Raw genomic sequence first — 27308 nt, 5'->3', positions numbered from 1 at the left:
AAATGGCAACCCACTCCAGTATTCTTGCCTGGAGAATTCCATGGACAGAGGAGCCTGGCAAGCTACAGGCCATGGGATGGCAAGAGTCGGACACGACTTAGCACTATCTTTCTTTCTCCAGGAATTACTTGTCAAAGCCGATGATCCAGGGCCGTGAACCCTGGATTCAAAATTAAGGACCTTCTCCCAAGGTAAAGGTCAGTCCCTAGTTCGACCCAGTATCCTCGATACAATGAGGATTCTGGGAGATTCGGGAGGGTGGAGGGCAGGACGAGCAGCGTGAGAAGAGCAAGTCCAGGCGGCCGACAGCACGCCCGGTCCACTGGCCGGCCCTTACGAGGGGCAGGCCTGGCGCGAAGACCCAGCATCCTAGTGTCTGCCAGCGATATGGACCAGCCCGCGCGGGCCCGCTCGACGCCCCGCCCCTGGGCGCAGACCCCGCCCCAGGCCCCGCCCCTCTCGGCGAGCGCGGCCCGGGTGGGCGGGGCTTGTGGACGGGGGCGGAGCCCCGGCGGGGTGGGCGGGTCCCGGAGGGCAGCGCAGAGCGTCGCGCGGTGACGCGGCCCCGGCGGGGAGGGCGGGGCTTGTGGAGGGGAGGGCGGGGCCCGGCGGACAGCGCGGAGCGTCGGGCGGTGACGCGGCCACGCGGCGCCCGCCCGGCCGCATCCCGGCCGCCCCGCCCCCGGCACGCCCCGCCGGCCTCCGGGCGGCCTGTCAGTGTGGCGGCCGGCCGCGAGGTGCTGGTCCCTGCAGCCGGCTCTGCGGCACACCCCTGGCGGTCGGCGTCTCCAGTTAGCGCGCGGATATGGCCCAGGCGGCGGCGCATTGCCCCGGCGCACGAGGCGCCGGGGACGCCGAGACGGGCAAGCCCAGGAAGGTGGCGCTCATCACGGGCATCACGGGCCAGGTGAGCGGGCCGGGGGTCCGCGCCGGGGACCGGGATCTCTGGGGCCGGGGGCCGGGGGCTGGGGGCGCCCCCGTGCGCGCTCAGGACCGGGGGCCTGGGGTGAGCCCCGGGGTCACCCCGCCGGGGTCCGCACGCGGGGGCTTCCCTGCCGCCGCGGCCCCTTGCCGGTCCGCCGGTCGCGGAGGAAACGAGAGGGAGCCGAGCTGTGCGGATGCAGACCAGGAAATGTGCGCCTGTTTTGTGCTTTTTAAACAGAAAGCCCGCCTCGCAGGAGCTGCTATGAGCGCCGGCAGTTCCGTGTCCGCCGCCGCACATGCACGTGGGGCAGCCGGTCCCCTTCCCGCCGAATCCGGAGGAGTGTCGGAGCCCGGCCCGAGTGGCGGCGGGCGGGGCCCGGCCTCTCGGGTCCCCCCACCCCGCGGACCCCGGGGCTCCGGAAACGATGGGCGGCGCGAGTAAAGGTGATGACCCCTAGGCGCCTGCTGCCCTGCCCACTGCGGCCGGTCACCTGCTGATGCGTCTCGTTTGGTTTCCCAGCTGCTCTAACAGGGGGTGCTCTTAGGACCCCCACTTCACAGACGGGGCAACTGAGGCAGCGATCGGTGCACTAGGAGGTGCCCGGCGGGATTCACTGCGCTCAGGCTCCCTGGGGCTGAAAGCAGAAACCATCTAGAGCGTTAGGCAATGCTGACTGCTGGCTACCTGGTAACTTCCTGGTTACTTCTGCCTCTCTTACTGTGTTTAAGTTAATCACAGTAAATGCGGGTTTGAAAACTGGTGGCAGAGGTGGGCGGGCTGGAGATGTGAGGTTGAGGAAGAGAACTCTTGAATTCAGTCAAGAGACTGCATGCTTTCAGTATCCCGGGAGAAGTCAGTTAAGCTGTTCTTGTAACTCTGTTGGTATGGCTCATGGCAAGCTAAGTGCCCGCAGTGTGAATCCACGCAGGTTAGAAAGGAGCCCTTGCTCACAGCCCTGAGCGCAGTGGTCTGGCTGGTGCTGACTGGCCAGGGAGGTGCCGGTCAGCACCTCCCCCGTCACTTCCACCTTTAAGCCCCCCCTCTTCATCTCTTCACCAGTGTTTCTTCTTGCCCCCAGCACCCACCCTCTGCGTCGGTCCCCTCACTTGTTGGGTGGTGGTGTTGGCTTCTGCAGCCCTGGCCCATGCTGAACTCTAGGGGCCACATAAAGCCCTCCTGGTGGAGGTGACTGGTCTGCTCTGCACTATCTTCCAGGACAGTGGCTCCCCCCGTGGGTATTGGAGGTCTGGGAGCGCCGTGAGGTCAATGGGAAGGGTCTGGAGATTCACACCCGCGGTCCATTTTCTTCATCACTTCGGGTGAGAGCTTACTGAACGGCTCACTCTGCTAAACATTTGATACGTCTCTATGTAAGAGGTTAGGCATGTTTTCCGTCCCCGTTTTACACCTGGCTTGGTAAGGTTATGTTCCCTGGGGGTGCATACCTCCTGAGTGTCAGGGCTGAGATCTGAGCCCAAGAGTTGCTCTAGGCATCTTGTTACACTGCCTCTGTGGTGAGCCACCCACGTGAAATTACAGCTCTGTGTGTGTGTGTGTATGAGAGAGGGTGGGGGGGAGGGTGGGCCAAGGGATCGTTTTTACTCTTGAGAAGGGGTCTCTTCTCAGAGGAGAGGTGGAAACCGCTGCTCTGGCCCTTAGGGCTGCCACAGCCACTGGGCCGGCATGGGCTCTCAGACGGGTTATCACAAGCGCACACTTCAAGTACCTGTCTGCCGGGGTCTCAAGTCTTCACTGTCAGCAGTCACCGCAGCTATCTCCCTCCTGTCTCTCCTGACAGGAGCCGTGAATGGTTCCCGGGGGTTTTTCTTACTGACTCGCCTGGGGGAGTGGAGGCCCTGCTCTGCGTCGCAGCCTCCAAGCCCTCTGCCCTCACCCCCGGGCTCACCCTGCGGTCTGGCTGCACCTGCCCTTCTTTACTGCGCCAGGGAATGTTCTTGCTGGTCTCAGAATATGCTGCCTGCACCTCTTCAGGGTCATTACTTGTGGCTGAATGCCCTCCCAGATCCCCCTCCTCTTAACTATAAGCCTCTGTGCCTGCACGCATTGAGCCAGGTGCAGCCATTCCAGGGTTTGTATTTCCATGTCTTTTACGGACGTGCAGGCTCTGTTGGTTACATAGGTAGTGTACACACCTTAGGTTTTTTTTTTTTTTTTAGCTTGCTTTGGTTTGTAAACACCTTTGAGATAGAAACCCTTTTCTGACCTGTTACATCCCACATGACTTCTCCGAGTAGGCTCCCAGAATGTTGACTTACTGTTCTCGTTAACGGAGCATGTCTTTACTGTGTGTCTGCAGGATGTGCGGCTTGCTTTGATGCCTCTGGGAACAGGAGGATACGTAGGTGTACTCAGCCCTCCAGAACTGCCCGGTTTTGGAGGGACTTAATGCACATGACGAACTTTGTGTTGTCCAAGTGTTAGAGGCCCCATGACTGGCTCGCCCAGCCTCAGGATTCTGGAAGAAGTCGCTGGCTGCTGGAAATAGCACGGGCTGTGTTCTGGGTGAACAGCAGGTACAAGAGTGCAGAGCGGCGGAGTTCTGGGGGACAGTGAGGATCAAATATAGTCATAATGGGAGGATATTTAATAACTTATCCTGGAGAAGGAAATGAAAACCCACTCCAGTATTCTTGCCTAGAGAATTACATGGGCAGAAGAGCCTGGTGGGCCACAGTCCAGGGAGTTGCAAAGAGTTGGAGATGACTGAGTGACTAACACGTATGTAATAATTTATAAAATTCCATCTCCTTGCTCCTTTTCAAAAAGATTCTGAGGTAGCTTCAATAAAAAGCATATCATTGGACCATCCTAAGAAGAATGAAAAAAGCAGGAGTCTGCAGTGAGGGCCGTAGAAAGATGGACATTGTGCCCCCTGTGCCAAGGACAGCTGTCAGGCGGGCATGAGACTCAGCTCTGGGCTCCCTGCCAGTCGAGACAGAGTGGGTGGGTGGGCGAGGCCTCGTTAGCCCTGAGCTCTCAGGGGGACACAGGCCAGAACGACACACGAGAAGCTCAGTAGAGTCATCCCCCCGATGGACTGTGGGAGCACCGTGGGTGGGGGGAGACTGGAGAAGTGGACGGGCAGCGTTTGTAGACTTGCCTCGGTCTTTCTGCTGTCGGTCATGTCAGGCTGGCCTCCACCAGGAGTGCAGGCAGGTTGGAAACAGGTTGGAACTTAGATTGCTTTGTTGGGTCTGCTTGGTAGGATGTTGGTGTTTTAAACATGGAGGAGTTGCACCGTTGGGTCCTTCACACCCGCAGGTACCCTAGGTTTTCCTTACGAAGCGGTTTCGATGTGCTCAGACACCTCAGCAGGCCGGAGCTCCAGATTTCTGCACCATGACACGCGGGAGACAAAGTGTGCCTCTGTATGTGGTTGGAAAGGCAGTCCTGGTCAAGAGGAGTTGCCTTCCTGGAAGACCGCACATTTGTGCTGAGTCTTGTATAGAGCAAGGAGATGAACCGTTTCAGTTGTCAAGGTCAGATTATTTAAGCTATAATATTTTGTCTTGGGACTGCATTTTTATGGCCTTGTTTTTTATTTTCACTTACTTGATTGTGTTCTAGCTGCTGTAGGTCACCCGAGCCTTTAAGGGGAACATACATGAAACAGGTACCCGGGCTCCCGGGACTCAGGTGGCCCTCGCGGGCCTCATCTGCTCCGAGGATGGATTTAAGAGGCCAGGAGATGGCAGCTGAGGATTGGCAGCGAGTGCCGTTCTTCTCGTGCTGCTCTGCTCCCTGCAGATTGGAGTCTGTCCTCGTTGACAGGCCTGCGTTTCTGAGGAGACTGGGAGTCCCCTGCTCTGGTCTCCTGTACCCCGTTATGTAAGCTGGGAAACCTCCTGGCCTGCTCTTGACACACACTGCTGACTTGCCTTTTCCCTGATGGGGGTCGACTCTGCACAAATGCTTCTCTCGCTTAAGAGAGGCCTCCCGCTTCTCTCCTCCAACAAGTCTTGTGTTCAGGCTGAGAGTGGTTCTCCATTTCATATCTCCTAAATTTCCAGGAGCAATTTTTTTCACGCTTAATTAGTCTCCTCTTGGAGGCAGTTACGTCCGGGAGCAGATCATCCTCTGTTTAGTCACAGACGTGCTGGTGATCATGGTTCAGGCATCGTCAGCAAGCAGTTGAGCACCAGCCACGTGTTGAGCCCGGGGCTGCGATGGTGACGTGGAGGTGACGCGGGGCAATGATGGCGACTGAGGTGCGCGGGGTGTCCCCCATGTGCCACGAAATGCCCAGCAGGCTCTGCATCTGTTTCCCTTTCGGAGCAGGGGAGCCCTCCTGTGGGGCGGTTTTCTTGTCACTCCCGGGAAAGGCAGAGGTTAAACACTTTGCCCAAAGGTCACTCCCATCCTTGTTTACAAAGTCAGGTGTGAAATATAAGTCCCAGTCGTTTTATTTCCTATCAAGTTTTTAACTAGTAGTAACAAATTTCAAGGACGGGTAAATATAAGTTTTAAGGAGAGGTGGATAAATTGTCACATTTGAAATAGGCACATTCAGGAGTGTTGTCTTCATTTTGCAGTTGTAAGACGTGGGTGACGGTAGGAAGGTAGCTGCGTTGACCACTGTGCTCTGCGCCGCTCGTTTTCTTTCCTGTCATTCGGGTCATGCTCTCTTGGCAACTTTGTGAACTCTCTGGAGGCTGGGACTCTGTCTTGGGGCGGTGGAGGAAGACTTGGATTTCTTGGCTGGTGTGGGTTTGAGCTACTGCTTAACTCCTTAAGGGCTGTGTCAGCTTAGGCATGGTGTTTACTATTGCTGCGCTGTTGGAAGAATTATTCCTACCGGATAGAAAAGAGGTCTCAGCAAGGACAAACCAGCAATGACAAACCTAGACAGCATATTAAAAAGCAGAGAGATTATGTTGCCTACAAAGATCTGTAGAGTCAAAGCTATGGTTTTTCCAGTAGTCATGTAAGGATGTGAGAGCTGGATGATAAAAAAGGCAGAGTGCTGAAGAATTGATGCCTTCAAACTGGGATCTTCAAACGGTGGTGCTGGAGAAGACTCTTGAGAGTCCCTTCGGCAGCAAGCAGATCAAACCAGTCCGTCCTAAAGGAAATGAACCGTGAATATTCATTGGAAGGACTGATGCTGAAGCTGAAGCTCCAGTACTTTGACCTCCTGATGCAAAGAGCCGACTCATTTGAAAACACCCTGATGCTGGGAAAGATTGAAGGCAGGAGAAGGGGATGACAGAGGATGAGATGGTTGGATGGCATCACCAACTCAATGCACGTGAGTTTGAGCAAATTCTGAGAGATGGTAAGGGACAGGGAGATCTTGCATACTGCAATCTGTTGGGTTGCAAAGAGTCAGACATGACTTAGCAACTCCACAACAAGAAGAAAAGAGGTCTGGCATGAAATAGAGAGCTTACTAGGATGGATTTTCTCTTCACAGAGCAGCCAGATATTAAGAGCTCTGGCATACCAGGAGAGGACATTGCACATGTACGATAGTCAGCCTCGCTTTGTGCGGGCAGAAAGTTCCACGGGATTTGGATCAGCTGCAGGCTATAAACCGCTTTGCCGTCCGGTGGGTCTTACAGGCAAGCAGATCTGGGAGCCGGGCTTATCCTCCCAGGCGAGAGGATTGCCAGCCGTGGTTGGGCGCTAATCCTGTGCACTGTGAATGCTCCAGGTTGGTAGGTCCTGCTTTGGTCAGAGACGGTTACCTGGTGGGAAGTTTTTTATGTCTTTATGTTACACATAATTAATTGATTAACTGAAGAAAGACAGTGGACCTGAGTGAGAATCAGAGGCTGGGTTTTGCCACCGATTAATTGTATAGCCGTGATTTTTTTTCTGAATCCGTCACATGAAGGGGTCACCTGGTGACCTCTAAAGTCTGTTCAGAGTGAAATGTGCTGTAACTACAGGATTGAATGCTAATTGTAATCTATTGAGGGCAAAAAATCTTGTATTTAAGCAGTGCAGTCATTTAATATCAGTTTTAAAGATAAGTCCAATGGGAGAATTTAAAAAAAGTGACTATTAACTGTAGATGTTCAGTGCTTAGGTCGTATCCAACTCTTTTCGACCCCATGGATGTAGCACCCTAGGCTCCTCTGTCCTTCACTATCTCCTGGAGTTTGCTCAAAATTAGCTGTAGTGAATTTATAATTAAATGTATACACTGGAAAGAAATGAGTCAGTATTTTGCCAATAGGGTTAAAAGCAGAAAGTCTGAGCTGTCTGCCATGGTAGGTTTTACCAAACGAAGTGATTTTTTTGTTGAAGAAGGCTTTTAAATTCCTGTTATTTGTTTTTTGGATTGAAATGTTAAAAGATATAAGCATCTATATTTTGCGCTTAGTGTTTAATAGTGGAGGTTTTTTCATGCAGTATATATCTGCCAGCCCCTTCACGATCACAGCCTTGTCGTGGCGAAGGGGCTTGTATATCTCAGTGAAGGTCTGAGCCATGCCGTGCAGGGCCACCCAAGACAGACGGGCCGTGGTGGAGAGTCCTGACAAAACGTGGTCCACTGGAGAAGGGAATGGCAAACCACTTCAGTATTCTTGCCCCAAGAACCCCATGAACAGTATGGTAAGGCAAAAAGATATAACACCAGAAGATGAGCCCCCCCAGGTCAGAACGTGTCCAATATGCTATGGGGAAGGTTGGAGAGCAATTAGCAACAGCTCCAGAAAGAATGAAGCATCTGGGCCAAAGTGGGAATGAAGCTCCGTTGTGGATGTGTCAGTTTTCATGGGAACCAGAGATCAAATTGCCAACATTCGTTGGATCATAGAGAAAGCAAGGGAATTCCAGAAAAATATCTACTTCCGCTTCATTGACTATGTGGAAGCCTCAGACTGTGTGGATCACAACAAACTGGAAAATTCTTAAAAAGATGGGAATACCAGACTACCTTAACCTGCCTCCTGAGAAACCTGTATGCAGGTCAAGAAGCAACAGTTAGAACCAGACGTGGAACAACTAACTGGTTCAAATTTGAGAAAGGAGTATATTGAGGCTGTGTATTGTCACCCTGCTTATTTAACTTATATGCAGAGTACGTCATGAGAAATGCTGGGGTAGAAGACTCGCAAAGTGGAATCAAGATTTCCGGGAGAAGTATCAACAATCTCAGATATGCAGATAATACCACTCTAATGGCAGAAAAGTGAAGAGGAACTAAATAGATTCTTGACGAGGGTGAAAAAGGAGAGTGAAAAAGTTGCCTTAAAACTCAGCTTTCAGAAAACTAAGATCATGGTGTCTGGTGCCATCACTTTGTGGCAGATAGATGGGGAAGAAGTGGAAGAACTGACAGACTTTATTCTGGGGTGTCAAAATCACTGCAGATGGTGACTGCAGCCATGAAATTAAAAGACACTTGCTCCTTGGAAGAAAAGTTATGACCAACCTAGACAGCATATTAAAAAGCAGAGACATTACTTTGCTGACAAAGTCATTTTAGTCAAAGTTACGGTTTTTCCAGTAGTCATGTATGGATGTTGAGAGTTAGACCATAAAGAAGGCTGAGCACTGAAGAATTGATTCCTTTGAACTGTGGTGTTGGAGAAGACTTTTGAGAGTCCCTTGGACTGCAAGGAGATCCAACCAGTCAACCCTAAAGGAAATCAGTCCTGGATATTCATTAGAGAGACTGATGCTGAAGTTGATGCTCCAGTACTTTGGCCACTGATGTGAAGAGCCGACTCGTGGAAAAAGACTTTGATGCTGGGAAAAATTGAGGTCAAAAGGAGAAGGGGGCTGCAGAGCATTCTCTCATTAGATGGTTAGATGGCATCTCTGACTCAATGGAAATGAGTTTGAACAAACTCTGGGAGATAGTGAAAGACAGGGAAGCCTGACGTGCTGCAGTCCATGGGGTCACAGAGAGTTGGACACGACTTAGCGACAGAACAACAACAACAACAAATACCTGCTGAGGTTTATCCTGTGCTGAGTTAGGTGCTGGGGACTTGGCCACCAGCATGATGGCTGGGACGTTTCTCAAGGGCCTGATCATCTGGGGGCACACGTAATTGGACAGGTCATTTCACAGCATGTTAGTTTCTGTGATCAGAATAAATAAGTCACTGCGGCAGGCGTGTAACACATGCCGTGGCATTTGCACGAGAGGACGTGTGGGTGGGACTGCGGTGGGGCCGTGGTGGTTCAGTTCACTTGCTGTGAGCACGCTGCGAAGCGGGTGTCCTGGCTCGCTGTCTCAGAAGCAGCATGGGGAATAAGGAGGTGTGCCTGCCATGCCCTGTGTTGGGTCTGGGGGGATGAGTGAGGAGGAGGAGGAGTCCTGAGTATCAGGCCATCCCAGATTTCATAGACTGAGAATGATATGCAGTGGCCAAGCTTTTATCTTGATCATAGGAATTTTAAGCAAATTCCTCTGTGGTACCAGCCATCATAGACACTGAAATGTAACAAGGATGTGTTGTCAGAGTAAAGAACAATCACCAAATTACATTCCTCTGGGCTGTGGGGCCTACTTTTGTATTAATATGTCTCTTCTTCTCATTCTGTAACAGAGCGGGCTGTAAACTGTGTCATGGATTGGTACTGGTCTATTGATAACATTTGGGGACCTCCACTGAATACTGCTTTATTAAAAAAGGGTTACCTGTCTGATTCTCAGGGCTCAAGTGTAAGTCTTCTGGCCTGCGGTGACTGCTTTTTCTGGACGGTAGGGCAGGACACATCCCATAACTTGTGCGCTGGAGCAGGGGCCGTGTCTTGGAAACCAGGACCGTCTGGAAGGGCATGGAGGGCATGTCCACTCTGTCCTCCTGGTGCCCGCCGACCGCTGGGCACCTTGCACGATGCCCGTGAGCAGTAGGAGCTGCCTGCTGGAGATTTCGTTGGTCGCCATGTCCCTTGGCACACGGGGCAGAGCCCACTTCACAGGGGATCCGCAGCAGCCTTGGGGCCAGGACCCCCGCCCCTCTGACAGCTGTGGACCCGGGCTGCCTCCGGGGGCGCCGGACGGAAGGTGCAGATTCTTGCTGTTTCAGGTCTAACTTGGGAACCTGAAACTGAAATCAGGTTTGGGTCGCTTCTGACTGGTTTTGACTTGGCTTTATGACATTGGTCAAACCCGGATATGCCCTGCAGGGTGGGTTTTAAATGAATTTCTCAAGGGTGAATAGGAAGATTTTGGGAGGGATTGTTTTTCAGGGGAGGTGATAATACATGATAGATTTTTCAGAAAGTTTTGCTTTTTAATGTAAACCTTGGGAAGGAGACATAGAAGTTAGAACAAATATGGAACCATTTCTATTGTTTTCTTTTAGCTTTTTTGTAGACTGTAGTGGTTTTTCATTTCACCCCCCTCATCCATTTTGCTGTTTTGACTGTTTAGGTACTTTTGAATTATTTCAATTTATGTAGTATTTTTTTTTCCATTGAGTTGTATTTTAATCTTTAGTAATGTTTGAGCATATAGATTTTCAGTTACTTAAGCATAACCAGAAGTTTATTCTATTACCAGACTGTTTTTTTGGAGATTCTGGGTTTAATTTCTAGAAACAAGGGGCTGTCTTAGAAGGAATCCTTTATGGCAAGCAGGCCAGTGGCTGGGGGCACGGCTGGAGGGCTCAGGAGCCCCTGTGGGGCCCCGTGCTTGGCGGAGGCTTGGGCTCGTGTCCAGGAAGCCTGGGGTTCCTGCTGGGCTCTCTGGGCTGCACGGGCCACTTCTCCTGCCTGTGCTGATTTTCTTCTCTTTAAATACACTTTCTGGAAGAGGCGGATCCACGCAGACAGTGAAGGCCTGGATGCCTCCCCTTGTTTCCTGGCTGGAGGTTCCAGCGGGTGTAATGGGAACCGGACTTGAGGAGGGCTGGCCCACGTGGGTGTCATCCGGTGTGGCTTGGGCTCAGGGACATCTTGGGGAACAGCCTCCAGCTGGGCTCTTTGGGGGGGTCTGTGGATGGCCTGGGCCCTTCGCGGGGGAGCAGGGGCCTGGGGACTGATGCCTGGGTTTCACTGAAGGATGGGCTTGTGTCCCTCCGTGTGCGGAGCTGAGCCGCTGGGGGGCAGGCGTGGGAGCCCGTGCTCGGGGGGCTGTGGGGAGCTCTGGGCAGCCCACACGTGGCCCAGGCCCAGGGGAGCTGGCCTCGCCGGGTCCTCACTGGCCGGTCGGCTGCTGAGACCACCGCCCCTGCAGCCCGCGGTGCACCTGTGCAGACACAGCCTTTGTTCCAGAATCCCGAGGAAGCAGTCCTCGCCTGTCCTCCCCGTCCTTCGGCCCACCCCGCCTCACTCCCTGCCTCTGTCTCCAGGCTCCTGCTCACTCTCTAGGAATTACTGATGTTCTGCCAGCATCAGCGGTTCTCTAGACTTGGGGCTCGTTCCAAAAGCATGCTTTGTTTTTCTCCTTGGTGTTTGACCTTTGATTGCAGTCCTCCTCGAAGATGCCCAGGTTCTGCAGCTGCAGTAGGAACCAGCTGGGCGGCGTGGACAGCTCTAGCGTGGACGCCCTCGGGGCCTCCCCCTTCAGTCTGCTGGCCTCGGGGTGGGACTCGCCCTTGGCTGCTTGTGGGACAGTTGAGTGCCTCAGGAGCGAGCTAGAGCCCGGCGGAAGGCGGCGGCGACTTGCGGATGCAGCTTCTCTTCCCGAACGCTTTCCCCAGGTTTAAAACAGTAATATGTGCTTACTGTGGAAAAATTGTAAAGTTTAAGAGGGTAAGAGTATCAGGGGAAAAACACCACCATCATTACACCGGTCAGAGCCAGTCGCTGGCAGAACCATTGCTCTGCTTGCTTTCATCGTTCTGTCTGTTTCTGAGTCACTTCCCTGCCTTGCAGCAAACCTCACCGCCTGGACTGGGACAGGCCCTCACAGCAGCTCTGGACTCCTGCCCGTCTTCCGTAGGAGTCAGCGAGGGTGGGTAGGGCCGTTCGGGGGTGAGGGACCCCGTCTTAAGGCTCCTCTCCCCGGGGCCCACGCGGCACCTCCTTGCCTGTGCTGCAGCCGTCACAGACGTCTGCCTGTAGGTTTTGGCTCACCTGTCAGTCGTTTGTATGGTTTTCTGTTTTCAGTGAGATTATGTAATTTAGGGGAATATATACGCATAGGGTCAGAGTTCATTAATTTTGACATGTTAAAGGCAAAACCGTCAAAGAAAACTTGCTGTTATGTCTTGAAAACTGCGGTTTCAGAGACTCGGACCCCAGCACTGCTCACCCTGTCGGGAAGTCTCCGTACCTCTGGTGTTGGGACTGTTGCTCTTGGTATACTTTGCAGTTAACTTTTGTTAATGGTGTGTTCCATGAGAGCACTTGATTATTGATTCATTAACATTTAAATTTAATTATAATACATAGCAATGCCAGGATTTGGTTTTGTTTTTATTCTTACACACAGTTTTCATCTATAAATCTAACTCTTAGATTCCCATGGTGGTCTCCTGCAGCTCTGACGAATTCTGTCAGAGCTTGGAGCCTGCATCCTGGCCCCTTTGTAGAGGAGACTCGATTCCCAGGTTTTCTATTTTTCTACCCAGGAACCCGGGTTCTGCACCCAAGGCCAGTCCCAAGAAAAGACAAGCTTGCGCACAACAGGGCGCTCACCGGGGTGGTTCCTCACGCTGGGAGAGTGGTGGTGGGGGCCCACCTGGCCGGGGCCCACCAGGCCGAGGGCCACCCGACCAAGGGGCCACCCGACCGAGGCCCAGCTGACCGAGGCCCACCAGGCCAAGGACCACCTGGCTGAAGAGCCAGGCACTGTCAGGATTTCTCCTGGATCTTCTCTGTTTGAGACTGGCCGTGTGGAGATGTGGTGAACTGTTGGAAAGTCTTGGCTGCCAACCTGGCCGGATGTCACCTTTTAGAAAAGGTCCTGGCTTGATTATCTGTTTTCTCTTTCCCTCCCCCATTTCTTCTCCTTACAGTCGTCTCCCCCGCCCCCCTACACACACCCCCACCCCCACACACACCCCCGCCCCCTGCTTCAGCGGAGGCCTTAAGGCCTGCAGGGAGAGCAGCTTATCATGAGGGACAGAGGTCACCTGCCCGGGAACGCCTGCGGTAGGGGCAGGACTCTGGCCCCCTGATTGCCTTGCAGGTGGTGCCTGTGCCCGGAGAGCTGAGAAGGCAAACAGTGGGTCCTTATTTAAACCGCGGAAGGGGCAGTAAGGATGTTTGCAGGTCTCGGTCTGGGTGGAGCGGGCGCTGGCCCCAGCCCACGCCTCTCCTGTCACCCCTGAGCGTTTCCTTATTCTGCCCTCCTGCTGCTTTGCAGTGACTCCCTTCTGCCTCCAGTGTAGTGTGTGGTTACAGGTGCTCCGCTGCTTCCTTCCTGCTGGGATAGTGATCTTTATGTTGGTCTGTAGCAAACACACGGGTCCAGGTGCAGACTGGGAAGTCGGAGGGCTGCTGACGAGTCAGCATTGCCAGGAGCGGCCCGGAGCGGCCTGGAGGGGCTGCCCGCGTGCGCGTGGGCCCCGGGCAAGGCGGTTTAGAGGGAGCCCCCTGGGGTGCGAGAGCACAGGCTCTGGTCCAGTTTTGGGACTTTGCGACTCAGGCTTTACCCTCTGGAAACCTTGGAGTCCTAATCTATTGAATGAAGATAGTTTGCCCTTAATTGCAGGGTTGTTGGCCCATAAGCTAGTTTACAGTAAGTGCTATGGCGTTTGTAATCTGAAACACTTTAAAATGCACACACATTAAAGTATATAAAGTACCCAAAATTAAAACCACACACACTGAGGTTACTAGAGCGTTATCAGACGGGGAGGACCGAAGTCAAGGTGTGTTCGTGTCCTGTCGGCTCGGAGGCGAGTAAAGTCAGCGCCTGCTTCCCACTGCAGGGTGTGAAGGCATGTTGACAAAGTGTCCCTTAACTTCTGGCGAGATAGACTCTCGGTCCAGGAAGCGGTTACAAATGCAAGTGCTCAGTGATCCCCGAGCTCCGACCTGACTGCCTGGGGGACAGGCTTCCGTGCCCTCATTCTCCTCTGTCCCTGGGGGAGAGGGGGCTGGGGGTGATCTGGGCACAGAAGGCTGGGGTTTGTTTTGTCCTTTGTCCCTTTCCTTTGACCTCCCAGCTTCCAGAGGGGTTTCTGGGCATCTTGGTTTTCAGATGAGTTTTTTGTGACCTTTCAGCTTTCTTTTCCTCTTGTTTCCTGAGATTTTCATTACAACTCTCAGATGTTCTTTAAAAAGAGGTGAGTGAGAAAGTGCCTTGTCAGGCTTGGATGGAGTGACTGTCTTGCCCGCAGGAAGGGTGTGAGGGCCCTCAGGCCATGCCCACGGGCTCTGGTGGGGCTACCAGCACCAGCCATTTCTCAGCTCCTCTGCAGCTGAGAGCATCTGTGTTCCGTCAGCGTTTCTTTCAGACGCAGCTGGAATAATCCCAGGGCCTAAATGAGTTTGATTAAAACGCAGCCTGGCTTTCTGCTGTCGGAAGTACAGCCCATCTTGTCTTCCTTCTTTCGGAGGACTGTAGTTTCCTGATGGCTTTGGCACATGTTCCCTGCCAGAAGGGCTCCCCCCGCAGGCTGTGTGCACAGGGCCCCGTGGGGCTGGGAAGGTCAGAGGGGGTGAGAAAGAACCAGCTTGCCGGCAAGGAGCTCACTTGCTCGTATTAAAATGCCTGGAGCTCAGTTACTCACTCAAAGCCGTTATAGTTTAGGTGGTACTAGGAGTATCTTCCCTGGTGGGTCAGAGGGTAAAGCGTCTGCCTGCAGTGTGGGAGACCTGGGTTCAATCCCTGGGTTGGGAGGATCCCCTGGAGAAGGAAATGGCACCCCACTCCAGTATTCTTGCCTGGAGAACCGCACAGATGGAGGAGCCTGGTAGGTTACAGTCCATGGGGTCACAAAGAGTCGGGCACGACTGAGCGGCTTCACTCACTTTCAGGAGTATCTTTAATAACAGCAGCTGAAACACACCCAGTGCTTGTATGTGTCAAGCCCCTTGTGTGCTAGGATCTTTGCATGTTTAATCCTCACAAGGGTACCATCGCTTTAAAAGCCATTTACAAAATTATTATATGCACAGTTGGGTGTTTACCATTTAAATCAGGGTTGGGGGACCTTTTTTTTCCACCTTATACTCCAGTAAAATACTGAGTTCAAAAGCAAGTTGGTGATATATCTCCTTTAAAATTAAACAGCAAACCACAAATATAAACCTTCACTTAATATTAAAATATTTTATCTGATACACTATTATATTTTATTACATAAATGTTGTATTGTATTGTAATGACATTAGAAAAAATATCCCGCAGTCCTGTAATCCCAGGAAGGCCCGTGTAGCTGCCCGCCGGCTCTCCTTCCTTGGGGGGGTGGAGGGGGAGTGAAGACCCCAGAGAAGGGATCAGGCCGGGGGCTGCAGGGTTCCTGGCAGTGGGAAAGGAAGAGAGGAGGGTGGGTGGCGGGACGTTGCGGGGCTCGGGAGGCCTAAGCAGATTTCAGGACATCACGGCCCAGGCTGCAGGGAGGCCGGCCTGAGGCCCTCCCCCCCACCGCCCGGTGAGGACAGAGGGCAGCCCTGGGCCCTCCTCTGCAGGACACTCACCTCCCTCTGCAGGGACCGGCACCATGTGGGCCCGTCACAGAGGCCGGGGGTGAACCACGGGCTCCGGCCGCAGGCACACGGTGGGTGGCAGGAGGGCTCCCCCGCCCAGTGGTGATGGCTGAGTTCAGGTCCTTTAAAGTGGATGCAGTGGGGGGGTCGTGGCAGGTGGGCGGCTGCTGGAGGACAGTCAGGTGTGCGGTGCGAGCGTGTGTGATGTGCGGTGGGAAGGGGTCGCCTGATCTCAGCGGTTCTGTTTGTCCGTAGAAATCACACTTTGCTGTGTGAGGGTTGACGGCAGCAGGTCTTGGGAGGCAGGGTTTTTTCGTTTTTGTAACTGTCCTTGGATGGTAGACCCTTCTAACTAAATCCTCGATCTTTCTCTATAGAAAAGTGCAATAAACGTGTGCACACGCATATCTCCATGCTCAAACACACTTGCTCACACACATACAGCCCTCCGTGTATCACAGAGGCCTGAGGGTCTCCTGAAACACATGCGTGTTCCTCTGATTAAGTTATAGTCAGTTTCAGGCAAACCATTCAGCACCATAGTAATCCAAGTCTGTGTCCCAACCACTGATGCCAAAGAAGCTGAAGTTGACTGGTTCTATGAAGACCTACAGGACCTTCTAGAACTCACACCAAAAAGAGATCCTTGCCATCATAGGGGATTGCGACGCAAAAGCAGACAGTCAAGAGATACCTGGAGTAACAAGCAAGTTTGGCTTTGGAGTACAAAATGAAGCAGGGCAAAGGCTAACAGAGTTTTGTTGAGAATGCACTGATCATAGCAAACACCCTTTCCAATAACTCAAGAGACGACTCTACACGTGGGCATCACCATATGGTCAATACCAGAATCAGATTGATTATATTCTTTGTAGCCAAAGATGGAGAAGCTAGTTGGTCAGCAAAAGTGAGTTCTGGAGCTGACTGTGGCTCAGATCATGAGCTTCTTATTGCAAAACTCAGGCTCAAATTGAAGAAAGTAGAGAAAAGCACTAGGCCATTCAGGTGTAATTTAAATCAAGTCCCTTATGATTATATAGTGGAGGTGGCAAATAGATTCAAGGGTTTAGATCTGGTAGACAGAGTATTTGGAGAACTATGGACAGAAGTTCATAACATTGTACAGGAGTGGCCAAAACTGTCTCCAAGAGAAAGAAATGCAGGAAGGCACAGTGGCTGTCAGAGGAACCTTACGAACGGCAGTCACTAGTTGGCAGTGAAATTCATTTCACGTGTAGCGCTGTATTTTTCCATGACCCCCACCCCCCGACCCATCCCAGGTTTTTAACAGTAAACTCTGTGCACATTATCATAGCTGTATTTAGTATCGTATTTACCTGTAAATGATTCTCTTACAAAATTCCGTGCTATCAATATTGTATTTAACAACTTAATAATAGTTAATACGATCAGATATCTGTCAGTATTCCAGTTGCCCCAGTTGTCTCATAGCTGTTTTTAATAATTCATTTGTTTGCACCAAATGACTGTGGCTGGTTCCCTCCGTGGTGCTCTTCCTTTCGTTCCTGGCATGTCCCACGATCAGATATTTAGATTTGCAGACTTGGTCAGGTTCACTCTTGCCCTGGGGGTGGGTGACGGCAGGAGTCCCCCCATCTGGTCCTGTGCACTCCCGTCAGGAGGAGCGCACCATCTTGTTTTCATTCTTCCAGCGTCGGTAGACGCTGAGGGTCATCATCGAGGTTCATTGTTTTATTAGAGGCTGCAAAGTGCTGATGACTGAATTCTGTAATTCCTCCTTCACTGATTAGCTGAAAGGCTTCCTAAAAGACAAGGCTTGCAAGAACTTGGTTACCCTGAGGTACAGGAGATTCAAGGTAAATCATCCATTCTTTTTCTTTGTCAGTTCTTACTGAGTTGGTCTTTACCATCCTCCAAGGGCCAACTTTTTTGGATCTTTATAAGTCATGGAATTAAGTCATCTTCGTGTGTTCCAGTCCTCGGTCTGTTGACACTCCCGTGGCCGCGTCTGTGGCCTGGAGAACCTTCCGTCTGGCCTCTGCGTCCCTCAGGGCCAGCCTTGGTGGTCCTGGCTTCCTTTGCTCTCTAGGGGGGTGGGACAGTCCATGTGTGTTTCTGCTCCAAATCTGGGATCAGTTATTCTCCCAAGGAGCTCAGGGCAGGTTTATTTTAATTTTGAAAGTCTTAAGCTAAGAGATGAGCGGCCTCTCCTGTGTTTCTGCTGCTGCTGAAGCAGTGGTTTTGGTGGAAGGTCCGCAGCGTTGGGAGCTTCCTGCCCCCCCGACCCCGGTCTGCAGTCGGCAGTGTGGCGCGCGTGACGGGGGCTGTGTACGTGTTTGCCAGTTTGTTGTACGAACATTTTATTCGACCAGCTCCGTGAGTGGTGACTGTTCAGTCCTTCTCCCCCTTGAGGGGTCCCGGCCGCCCTCATCTGTGTGCCCAGCACCTCCCGCCTCCAGTAGCTCCTCCGTCATCCCCCGCAGTCCCGTGCTTACTGTCCTCCGCGTCCGGCCCGGCCGGGCCTGCTCCTTGGGGTACGCCTGCAGCCCACTCCACGGGGAGGCAGCCCCTGGCCTCCACTGCCTCCGCAGTGGCTCTCTGAGCAGCCGCCCCCAGGCCTGCCCTTCCAGACCTGCAGAGGTTCACGGTGCTGTTTACCTGGGGCCCCAGCTGCCACCCTCCCCCATAATAGAATCACCTCCTGCACTTTTGTTGGAGAAGGAAATGGCAACCCACTCCAGTAATCTGGCCTGGAGAATTCCATGAACAGAGGAGCCTGGCAGGCTACAGTCCATGGGGTTGCAGAGTCAGGCATGACTGAGCAACTATCACTCACTCACTGCACCTTTGTGACAAAGTTGATTTGTATTTTATTTGCTCTCTTTCCAAAGTGAGTTCAGGTGAGAATCTCATTTAATTCCCACAGCTGCTCTTTCAAGACTGGCGGGCCTGCATTGTTCTCATTTTAGGAATGAAGGGAGTGGATGGCAGACGGCCTCCCGGCCTCGGTCCCTGTGTGACCGCAGAGTGACGGGAGGCAGAGTCAGGACTCAGCTGCAGAGGTGTCCGCGGGGCTCCCCGCGCACCCGTGGCCCCTGTGCGCGAGTCAGGTGTCCCCGCGTTAGGACGTCTCCAGGGCTTTCCTGAGAGCTGTTCGCTCCCTGATGTCGATCTTCTCCTTTGCATCAGGGATTTATAATTTCCAGTACATTCTGCAAACAGGAATCTCCAGGGAGAGCCTGTGCTCCCTGCAGTGAGTTAGAAAATACGGGGAATACGAGTTAAAAAATACGAGGACTATTTTTTATCTTCCTGATGCTGAGGTTCTTAAGTCACCTGGAGAGGGAGTGACCTTGGAGAAGAACACACCAAAGAAATGATAGGAAAAGATGATGCTTTTCTGTTAAAAATGTAAGCAGTGGTTTTTTTGTTTTTGTTTTTAAAAAACCTAGATAACTATTTAGAAAATAACTTCTGTTTTTACTTTCTAGGAAGATAACAGTTTGCCCCTCTGAGGTCAGATTCCGTGTCAGGCTACACAAGTGTGAGATTTTCTTGAGGTCATTGTCAAGTAGTAAACTCATTTTTTTGAGTTCTTTAAAAAGTTAGTGTAACTGGTGTACCAACGAAGGTGACGGCTAAGAGGAGAAGTGTCCGCAGGCCCTTTCTGATGCAGAGGCTACAGAAGGTGTTTTTCCAGCCATTACACTCTTTATACCAATTTTATAGAACAGGAGTTCCGGGCTGTGCAGTTTTCAGAGAATTTGCATGTTTAAGGTTTAGCTGTGTAAGGAGTGTCCTGTAACTTGTATTATGTTCTAACCGTTGTTGTGGTGTTCTTGAGATGTTGCCCTGTGATTTTCCCCTTTCTTTTCCGCCGTGCACAGCCTTTGGAGTTGCCACCCTGCGAATGCTGCTGCTGCCGCAGGGCTTTGTCTAAGTTGGGGAAATTCTGAGCCACCAGCATGCTCACGTCACCGAGGAAGCGCTGCTTGAAGCCTAACTTTCCCAGGTAGAAAATAACATCCAGTCACTTAAGGAGTAAGTTAGTTGAGGTATTGCTGTTTTATGATTGAATCCAGATGTTAAAAAATAGTTCATGTCAGAGGTAGTATAACTTTTCTTTATCACATCACAAAATATCACATCTAGTTGACTTTTTAATCAATTGAATTACAGCAAAATTTAACACAGATTCTAAATGAAAAACAAGTACTATAAAATTCTCCACACAATTCTGCCATATTTATTTAATTGAATGAACTATAATTCAGAAGGGATGGGTTAAATTGTCAATTGTTGAAAGTTTAATGAAATTTTTGGTGATTGAACTGGGCTAAGTGATAGAAAAGTTGCTTATGTATTATGGCTTCCAAAAGGTTACCTGACAGATTAGAAGTCTTGCTTCCAAATGGAATACATATTTATGGGGATTTAAAATTCTGCAGTAATTTTATGGATTCATTATCATTAATGTTTTCTGATCCTGTAGCATAGGAGGTTTTAAGAATACTAACACACAAAAAAATTATTATTATTTGTCTATGGGGCTTTGGGAGTTTAAAAAAATTGTCTACTGCTTTTTTGAGGGAGGAACTTCAGAAAGGAGCATTGTTGAAGAGCAGCTCAGATAGCACTATCTTATCTGGTCTTATCCAAAGTTTAAAATGCAAATTAGAGGATTACAGGAGAAAGAGTCATTGAGAATGCCATCAGAACAAGCTCAAAGTAATCCGAAGTCCTCTGAAAAATGGATACCTGCCGGGGAGGAATAGTTCAGTTCAGTTCAGTTCAGTCGCTCAGTCCTGTCTGACTCTTTGCGACCCCATGAACCGCAGCACGCCAGGCCTCCCTGTCCATCACCAACTCCTGGAGTTTACCCAAACCCAAGTCCATTGAGTCGATGATGCCATCCAGCCATCTCATCCTTTGTCATCCCCTTCTCCTCCTGCCCCCAATCCCTCCCAGCATCACGGTCTTTTCCAACAAGTCAACTCTTCGCATGAGGTGACCTAAGTATTGGAGTTTCAGCTTCAGCATCAGTCCTTCCAATGAACATCCAGGACTGATTTCCTTTAGGATGGACTGGTTGGATCTCCTTGCAGTCCAAGGGACTCTCAAGAGTCTTCTCCAACACCACAGTTCAAAAGCATCAATTTTTCGGCGCTCAGCTTTCTTCACAGTCCAACCCTCACATCCATACATGACCACTGGAAAAACCATAGCCTTGACTAGACGGACCTTTGTTGGCAAAGTAATGTCTCTGCTTTTTAACATGCTATTTAGATTGGTCATAACTTTCCTTCCAAGAAGTAAGCGTCTTTTAATTTCATGGCTGCAGTCACCATCTGCAGTGATTTTGGAGCCCAAGAAAATAAAGTCTGACACTGTTTCCACTGTTTCCCCATCTATTTCCAATGGAGTGATGGGACCAGATGCCATGATCTTAGTTTTCTGAATGTTGAGCTTTAAGCCTACTTTTTCACTGTCCTCCTTCACTTTCATCAAGAGGCTTTTTAGTTCCTCTTCACTTTCTGCCAGAAGGGTGGTGTCAATCTGCATATCTGAGGTTATTGATATTTCTCCCGGCAATCTTGATTCCAGCTTGTGCTTCTTCCAGCCCAGCGTTTCTCATGATGTACTCTATAAGTTGAATAAGCAGGGTGACAATATACAGCCTTGACGTACTCCTTTTCCTATTTGGAACCAGTCTGTTCCATGTCCAGTTCTAACTGTTGCTTCCTGACCTGCATATAGGTTTCTCAAGAGGCAGATCAGGTGGTGTGGTATTCCCATCTCTTTCAGAATTTTCCACAGTTTATTGTGATCCACACAGTCAAAGGCTTTGGCGTAGTCAGTGAAGCAGAAATAGATGTTTTTCTGGAACTCTCTTGCTTTTTGATGATCCAGTGGATGTTGGCAATTTGATCTCTGGTTCTTCCTCTGCCTTTTCTAAAACCAGCTTGAACATCTGGAAGTTCACGGTTCACGTATTGCTGAAGCCTGGCTTGGAGAATTTTGAGCATTACTTTACTAGCGTGTGAGATGAGCGTCCTGCTCAGACCCAGGGCTGGCAGGCAGAGGAGGCCAGACCCTGGGGTTCAGCGCCCGGGTGGGGCCCAACACAGCATCCACGGCTGTCCCCTGGCCCCAGTGTCGTGCGGGGCAGGCGGATGTGAGCTTGAGGAGACAGCGAGGCCGCTGTGGGAGGGCGGCTGGGCAGGAGGACGTCCCCACGCCCTTGGAAGAAATGAGCCGCGCGCTGAGAGAGGGTACGGGGCTGGAGAGGAGCTTTCTGCCTGACGTTGTCTCTTCAGAGTAAGACACCCTTTCCCAGAAGGAAGCCCCCAGCGACCTCATCTACGTCTCGGGGTCAGTGCTTACCCTTGAGTGCTCCCCTGACCGGCCCTGGGTCCCCTCGGGGCCCGCTTGCACTGGGAGGCGTGGGGCACCCACCTGGGACCACGTGAACCCCGGCGGTGAGCGCACTGCAGGCCAGGTGCCCTCGGGCCGGGCGTGCCAGCCCCGTCCAATAAACACTCTCAACTGACCAGCCCGCAGGAGCTGGAGAGCCCCGTTGCGTGACGCCCCTGCTTCTCTCCGTGTGGACGGGGGGTGTCTGTCCCTCCTCTGCACACAGCACTGTGTGCCCCGTGCGTGCCCAGCCCGTCTTGTTTAGACGGAATCGGCTCAGTCCTCGGTCCCGGGGGTGAGAGGTGGGTTCTGTGGGTGCTCACCGCCCACGGCGCTCGTGATCAGCTGGCCACCCGCTCGGGAGCCCTCGTTTCACCAAAGCGGCTTGCGATCAGTCTTCAGCCTCCTGTTAGCCGTCGTGATAAATCGTGAGCTAAGATTCCCAAGATAGATTTCCCCTTAATTTAAGCCTTGGTCCGTCTAATTTTGTTTGTTTCTAGGACCACTTACCTGATTTTCAGAGTGTTTTTTTAGTAAATGCTTATGTTTGATAATGCTAAATATAAGGAAAATAAATAGTGGGCGTTCTTCTCCAGTTCAGTTCTTCAGTTGAAGGTGAAAAGTGAAAGTTGCCCAGTCGTGTCCGACTCTTTGCAACCCCGTGGACTACACAGTCCATGGAATTCTCCAGGCCAGAATACTGGAGTGGGTAGCCTATCCCTTCTCCAGGGGATCTTCCTGACCCAGGAATCAAACCAGGGTCTCCCACATTGCAGGCGGATTCTTTACCAACTGGTCTATCAGGGAAGCCCATGTGTGTGTTTGAGCTCCATCACACTTTAGGACTTGAGCGTGGCTTTTGTTTTCTCACTTGGCACCTGCGAAGTCCCAGAGGGCAGGTGTGGGCCTGCGTGATGGGGAGGAGGTCCTGGGCGGGCAGTGCTGGGCAGGACCGCGTCCCCCAGAGGGGAGGGCGCTGGGAAGTCAGCCCTGAGCTGAGGGACCGTCTGGAAGGGAGCGTTGGCAGTGGCTGCCCCCAGAGACGTTAATTCTGGGTTGTGTGTGGGGCCCCCAGAGCTCTTACCTTGTCTTCTAGGTTTTGACTGAAGAAAAACCCCATCACACACTAATACTGAATATTGCCATCGTTTAAAATAAAGGACATTCCGCAGCGGAGTGCTCAGGAGGTCATCTCGAGAGCAGAGGTCCCGGAAGAGGTGTTGAGCCAGGCTTCTCTGACCTTATCCCAAACCGTTCTTTCTGTGCAGCGGCCCGGGGAACCCTCACTCAGGGACCCTCCGTAACAGGGATGGCAGCCTTGGAGTGGTGGTGGGGTGTGTGGAGCCGAGCGTGGGGTCTTTTCAGCTGCGTCCCCACCGTGCCCACGGGCCTGCAGGCCACGTGCGCGCCTGTGCCCGCTGAGGTTAGGGCCTGTGAACCCGAGGCGCTCTCACCTTCCCCTCCATCAGGAATGGGGGCGGTGAGCGGTATCCAGACGGCGGTTTCAGAGCTTTCCCGACGCAGTCCACTCTGCAGGCCTTAGGCTTCAGTGATTTAACAAAATCCTGCCAGTTTTGCTTGAAGAAAATGGTAGGAAAAAAGAAAAACTCTTCCTAAAATTCTGTGCTCTCAAATTACGTCTCGGGCATGCTGTTTTCTAACGTGCTTTCCCTTCTGGGAGTTTCAGCAGCACCGAGCCCGTCTACGGTCTGAGCGTTTTGAGCCATCACGTGGCCAGCTCCCTGGGAGCATTTAAATGCGCGGACTGAGCGGCTCCTCTTTGAGGCCCTGTGAGTGCCGAGGGACGTGTGTGCGCCCCGTGTTGAGGGCACATGTGCATACACACGTGCTTTACTTCTCGGTTCCCAGGATGCTGTTTTAGAGAAGAGAGCTCAGATTATCTGACCCAGAGGAATTCACTTGAGTAACCCCACGGTCCTTCAGACAGCTGCTCTGGCAGGCTCGTATCGCAGTCTTCCCAGGATAACCTTCACGCAGGAAGCCTTCCAGGGCAGAAGAGGACGGGTCTGCTGTGAGAACCCTGTTTGTTTTTATTTAATGCTGGGGTGTACGTTGCTGTTATGGGTGGTATCCATTCCTTTAGCAAATATTTGTTGACCGTCTTCTACGAACAAAACGCTTCTAGGAACAATGTAGATAAATGAGCTAATGGGCAATTTGGATCTGATACAGACTTTCTCAGTTTTACTATAGTTCCAAGCTCTGTCATCATCACCTAGCATTTTGTTTTCATTGTGACACAGACGGCCTGTTAGCTGATTGCCGTTCTTCTCTTCCTTATGAACACAATTCCTGTGTTATTTGGATCAGCTCTGTGCTCAGTTAAAAGACAGCATTTTCCAGCTTGCACGGCAGACACTCTGACTCTACTGAATTCCGGCCAGTGAGTGTGAGTGGAAATGCTATGTGGGCCGTCAATAAGGGATGTGTGAGAGGCACCGGGAAAAGTGCCCCCTTGGCCTTTACCTTCCTTTTTTCTATACCTGGGAGGTGGATGTGATGTCTGGAGCTCCAGCAGCAGTTCTGGATGAGGAGGTAGCCTTGAAGACAGAAGCCAGAAGGACGGAAGGAGCCTAGGTCCCTGATTATTGTTGAGCTAGTGATCAACAGCCATACCATCCCTGGACTGACTACCGCTGGACTCTTTTTATGTGACGTGTGTGAGGGTTTAACTTACATGCAGCTGCAGTTAATTATTTTGAGTGACTTAGGTTTCCATGCTCATCTTCAGCTTCAGTGGCATGACCACAAACAGCACACTGAGGGGACCGCTCAGCCTTCAGCAGTGTGCTCGTCCTGCCTTGGGCGCCAAGTAACGAAATCCTCAGATTAAGGAATATTAATTGCACTGGTCCTGAACAAGTGTGCCTGGAAGACTTTCCACGGAGGTTCTCAGAGTGCTCCCCAGATCAGCAGCTCTGGCCTCAGGTGGGCATTTATGATCGCCAGGCTGCGCCTTGGCCCTCTGAATGAAGCTCTGGAGGGAGGTCTGGCCGTCTGAGACTCGATGCGTGGTTCGGATGCAGACGGCGGTCTGAGATCGTGGCTTTGTGACCTGCATCTTGCACTCAGACAGACAGACGGGCACACACATGAAGCTGGGGGTGGCTGGGGGCTGGCTGGGTCTGGAGTTGCTGACGTGGCTGTTGGGATCCTGCTCGCGCTGTGTTCCCTTGCGACTGAGGAGATGACAGAGGAGCACGTAAGGAGATGCGCGCGCTCACGCGGAGATCAGCGCAGCCGGCTTCTGATGTCTGCTGGAGCCGCCCCGGGTCACGCCTGGCCCCGCCAGCTGGGGTGAGAACCCAGAGCCCCCTGGTGGCGGAGGAAACAGCGGTTTGTTTGAATGGGGATGTCTGATTTCACATTTGGATATCTTTGCTTTTTATTACGTTCTCTGTTCTCTTATCAAACTATTTCAATGAAAAATGGACAGATTGCTCGGAAAACACTGTGTGAAAACTGACACGTGATGAAACAGCACGCACGTGGCGGTGTGTCTACGGAGGAAGTCGATGGTGCTGTCAAAGCCGTCCCCTCTCTGCACATGCCGAAGCCCTGCAGAGCAAAGACGCTGAGGGTGCAGACAGAACAGTGAGGACGAGTCGGCCGGGCAGGATCTGGGGAGCAGGTGTCGGGGCCCCGCCTCCGGAGCCCCTGTCCTACCTTCAGCCTCCTCATTTGCAGTGTGGAGATTACAGGGAAAATTAAGCAAGGAAAAGTATGTTTAAGTGTTGACAGCAATACACGTCAGATAGCAAATAGTCAATACGTATCAGTCATTACTATCTTCCTTTGTAAAACTTTTCACATAAAAAAAGTCACTGTTGAAAAGTGAAAGTTGCTCAGTCGTGTCCAACTCTTTGCGACCCCCTGGGCTGCACAGTCCGTGGGATGCTCCAGGCCAGAGTCCTGGAGTGGGTAGCGTATTCCTTCTCCAGCAGATTGTCCTGACCCAGGAATTGAACCGGAGCCTCCTGCTTTGCAGGCGATTCTTTACCAGTTGAGCTGAGCTGCCCGGGAAGCCTTTGTAAAACTTTTCACACACAAAAAATGTCAGCGTTAGGTGAAGCTTTGTCAAAACACACGCACTATACATGGACTTTTGTTTCGGAAACTGGTCGTCTTGGCTTTCGGCCTTGAAGCAGCTGCAGGAGGGGGCAGACGACAGCGCCTGGCGCACACCTGGGCCTGGGGGAGGGCTGTGGCCGAGCCGTGGACCCAAGGGCCTTGACCCCGGTGCAGTAGCGTAACGACAGCAGGTGCGGCGTTCCCCGGTTTCTGCCCTGGTCCCAGACCGTGAGCACAGACGTCCCCCCGCCTGCCTCCAGCCGGGCTGGCCGTGGCCCTGCGACGGAAGCCTCACGCGACGCACACTGGCCGCCAGTGGAGCAAAGGCAGCCCAGGCCGACCTCGTCACTGCCCGAAGCAGCTTCCTTTCTGGATGCGCGTCTCCTACTCAGGACGTTTCAAAGTCAGGCTGTTGAAAGGCACCTCAGCCTCACCTCAACCCCTGCCCACCACCCCCTTGAAGAAAAGTGTTCAGTACTGGTACATTTTGGTCCATACTGATTTCATCTTACTGGTTATTTTTATTTGTTCAAAATGGATTAGTTTTCTGAGAAGTTGCGCAGCCATTTAAGGTTGTTCATTTCTTGTCGTGTTGCGAGGGTGTCTGCTCAGCTGCCCCCAGCCTTCTGTCCTCGGCCCAGAAGGGCGCCACAGGCCTTCTGTCAAAGTGCACCATTGCGGAGGCACGCGCCGGGGCCCACGTTCTCTGTGTTTGTGACTTTGGCATGCCAGTCAGCTGATGGTGGTGGTGTTTAGTTGCTAAGTTGTGACCAACTCTCTGTGACCCCATGAACTGCAGCACATCAGGCTCCTCTGCCCTCCACCACCTCCCAGAGCTTGCTCAAATTCATGTCTACTGAGTCAGTGATGCCATCCAACCATCTCATCCTCTGTCGTCCCCTTTTCCTCCTGCCTTCAATCTTTCCCAGCATCAGGGCCTTTTCCAATGAGTAGGCTCTCCACATCAGGTGGCCCAAAGTATTGGAGCTTCAGCTTCAGCATCAGTCCTTCCAGTGTATATTAAGGACTGATTTCCTTTAGGATAGACTGGTTTGATCTCCTTGCAGTCCAAGGGACTCTGAAGAGTCTTCTCCAGCACCACAGTTCAAAAGCATCAATTCTTCAGTGCTCAGCCTTCTCCATGGTCGAACTCTCACACCCATACATAACTACTGGAAAAACCATAGCTTGGACTATGCAGACCTTTGCTGGCAAAGTGATGTCTCTGCTTTTTAATATGCTGTTGAGGTTTGGAATAGGTTTCCTTCCAAGGAGCAAGCATCTTTTAATTTCATGGCTGCAGTCACTGTCCACAGTGATTTCGGAGCCCAAGAAAATAAAATCTGTCACTGCTTCCACTTTT

At 51.9% G+C, this 27308-nt stretch overlaps 1 protein-coding gene across 2 annotated transcripts in view; it reads left to right on the top strand.

The window, feature by feature from the left end:
* Positions 1-628: 628 nt before the first annotated feature.
* Positions 629-27308, top strand: part of GMDS (GDP-mannose 4,6-dehydratase) — a 423498-nt gene continuing 396818 nt past the window's right edge. The window contains exon 1 of one of the 2 annotated variants that reach the window (XM_043450632.1): positions 629-907. In XM_043450632.1, the coding sequence (XP_043306567.1) occupies positions 806-907 (102 nt within the window). In that variant the 5' untranslated portion in view covers positions 629-805. The remainder of the gene's footprint in view (positions 908-27308) is intronic. The other variant, XM_043450633.1, reaches the window with a different exon arrangement.

Source organism: Cervus canadensis, chromosome 28, assembly GCF_019320065.1.
Source record: "Cervus canadensis isolate Bull #8, Minnesota chromosome 28, ASM1932006v1, whole genome shotgun sequence".
Classification (NCBI taxonomy): domain Eukaryota; kingdom Metazoa; phylum Chordata; class Mammalia; order Artiodactyla; family Cervidae; genus Cervus; species Cervus canadensis.
Note: the sequence above shows the minus strand (reverse complement) of the source record. Positions and strands in the feature narration are given on the sequence as shown.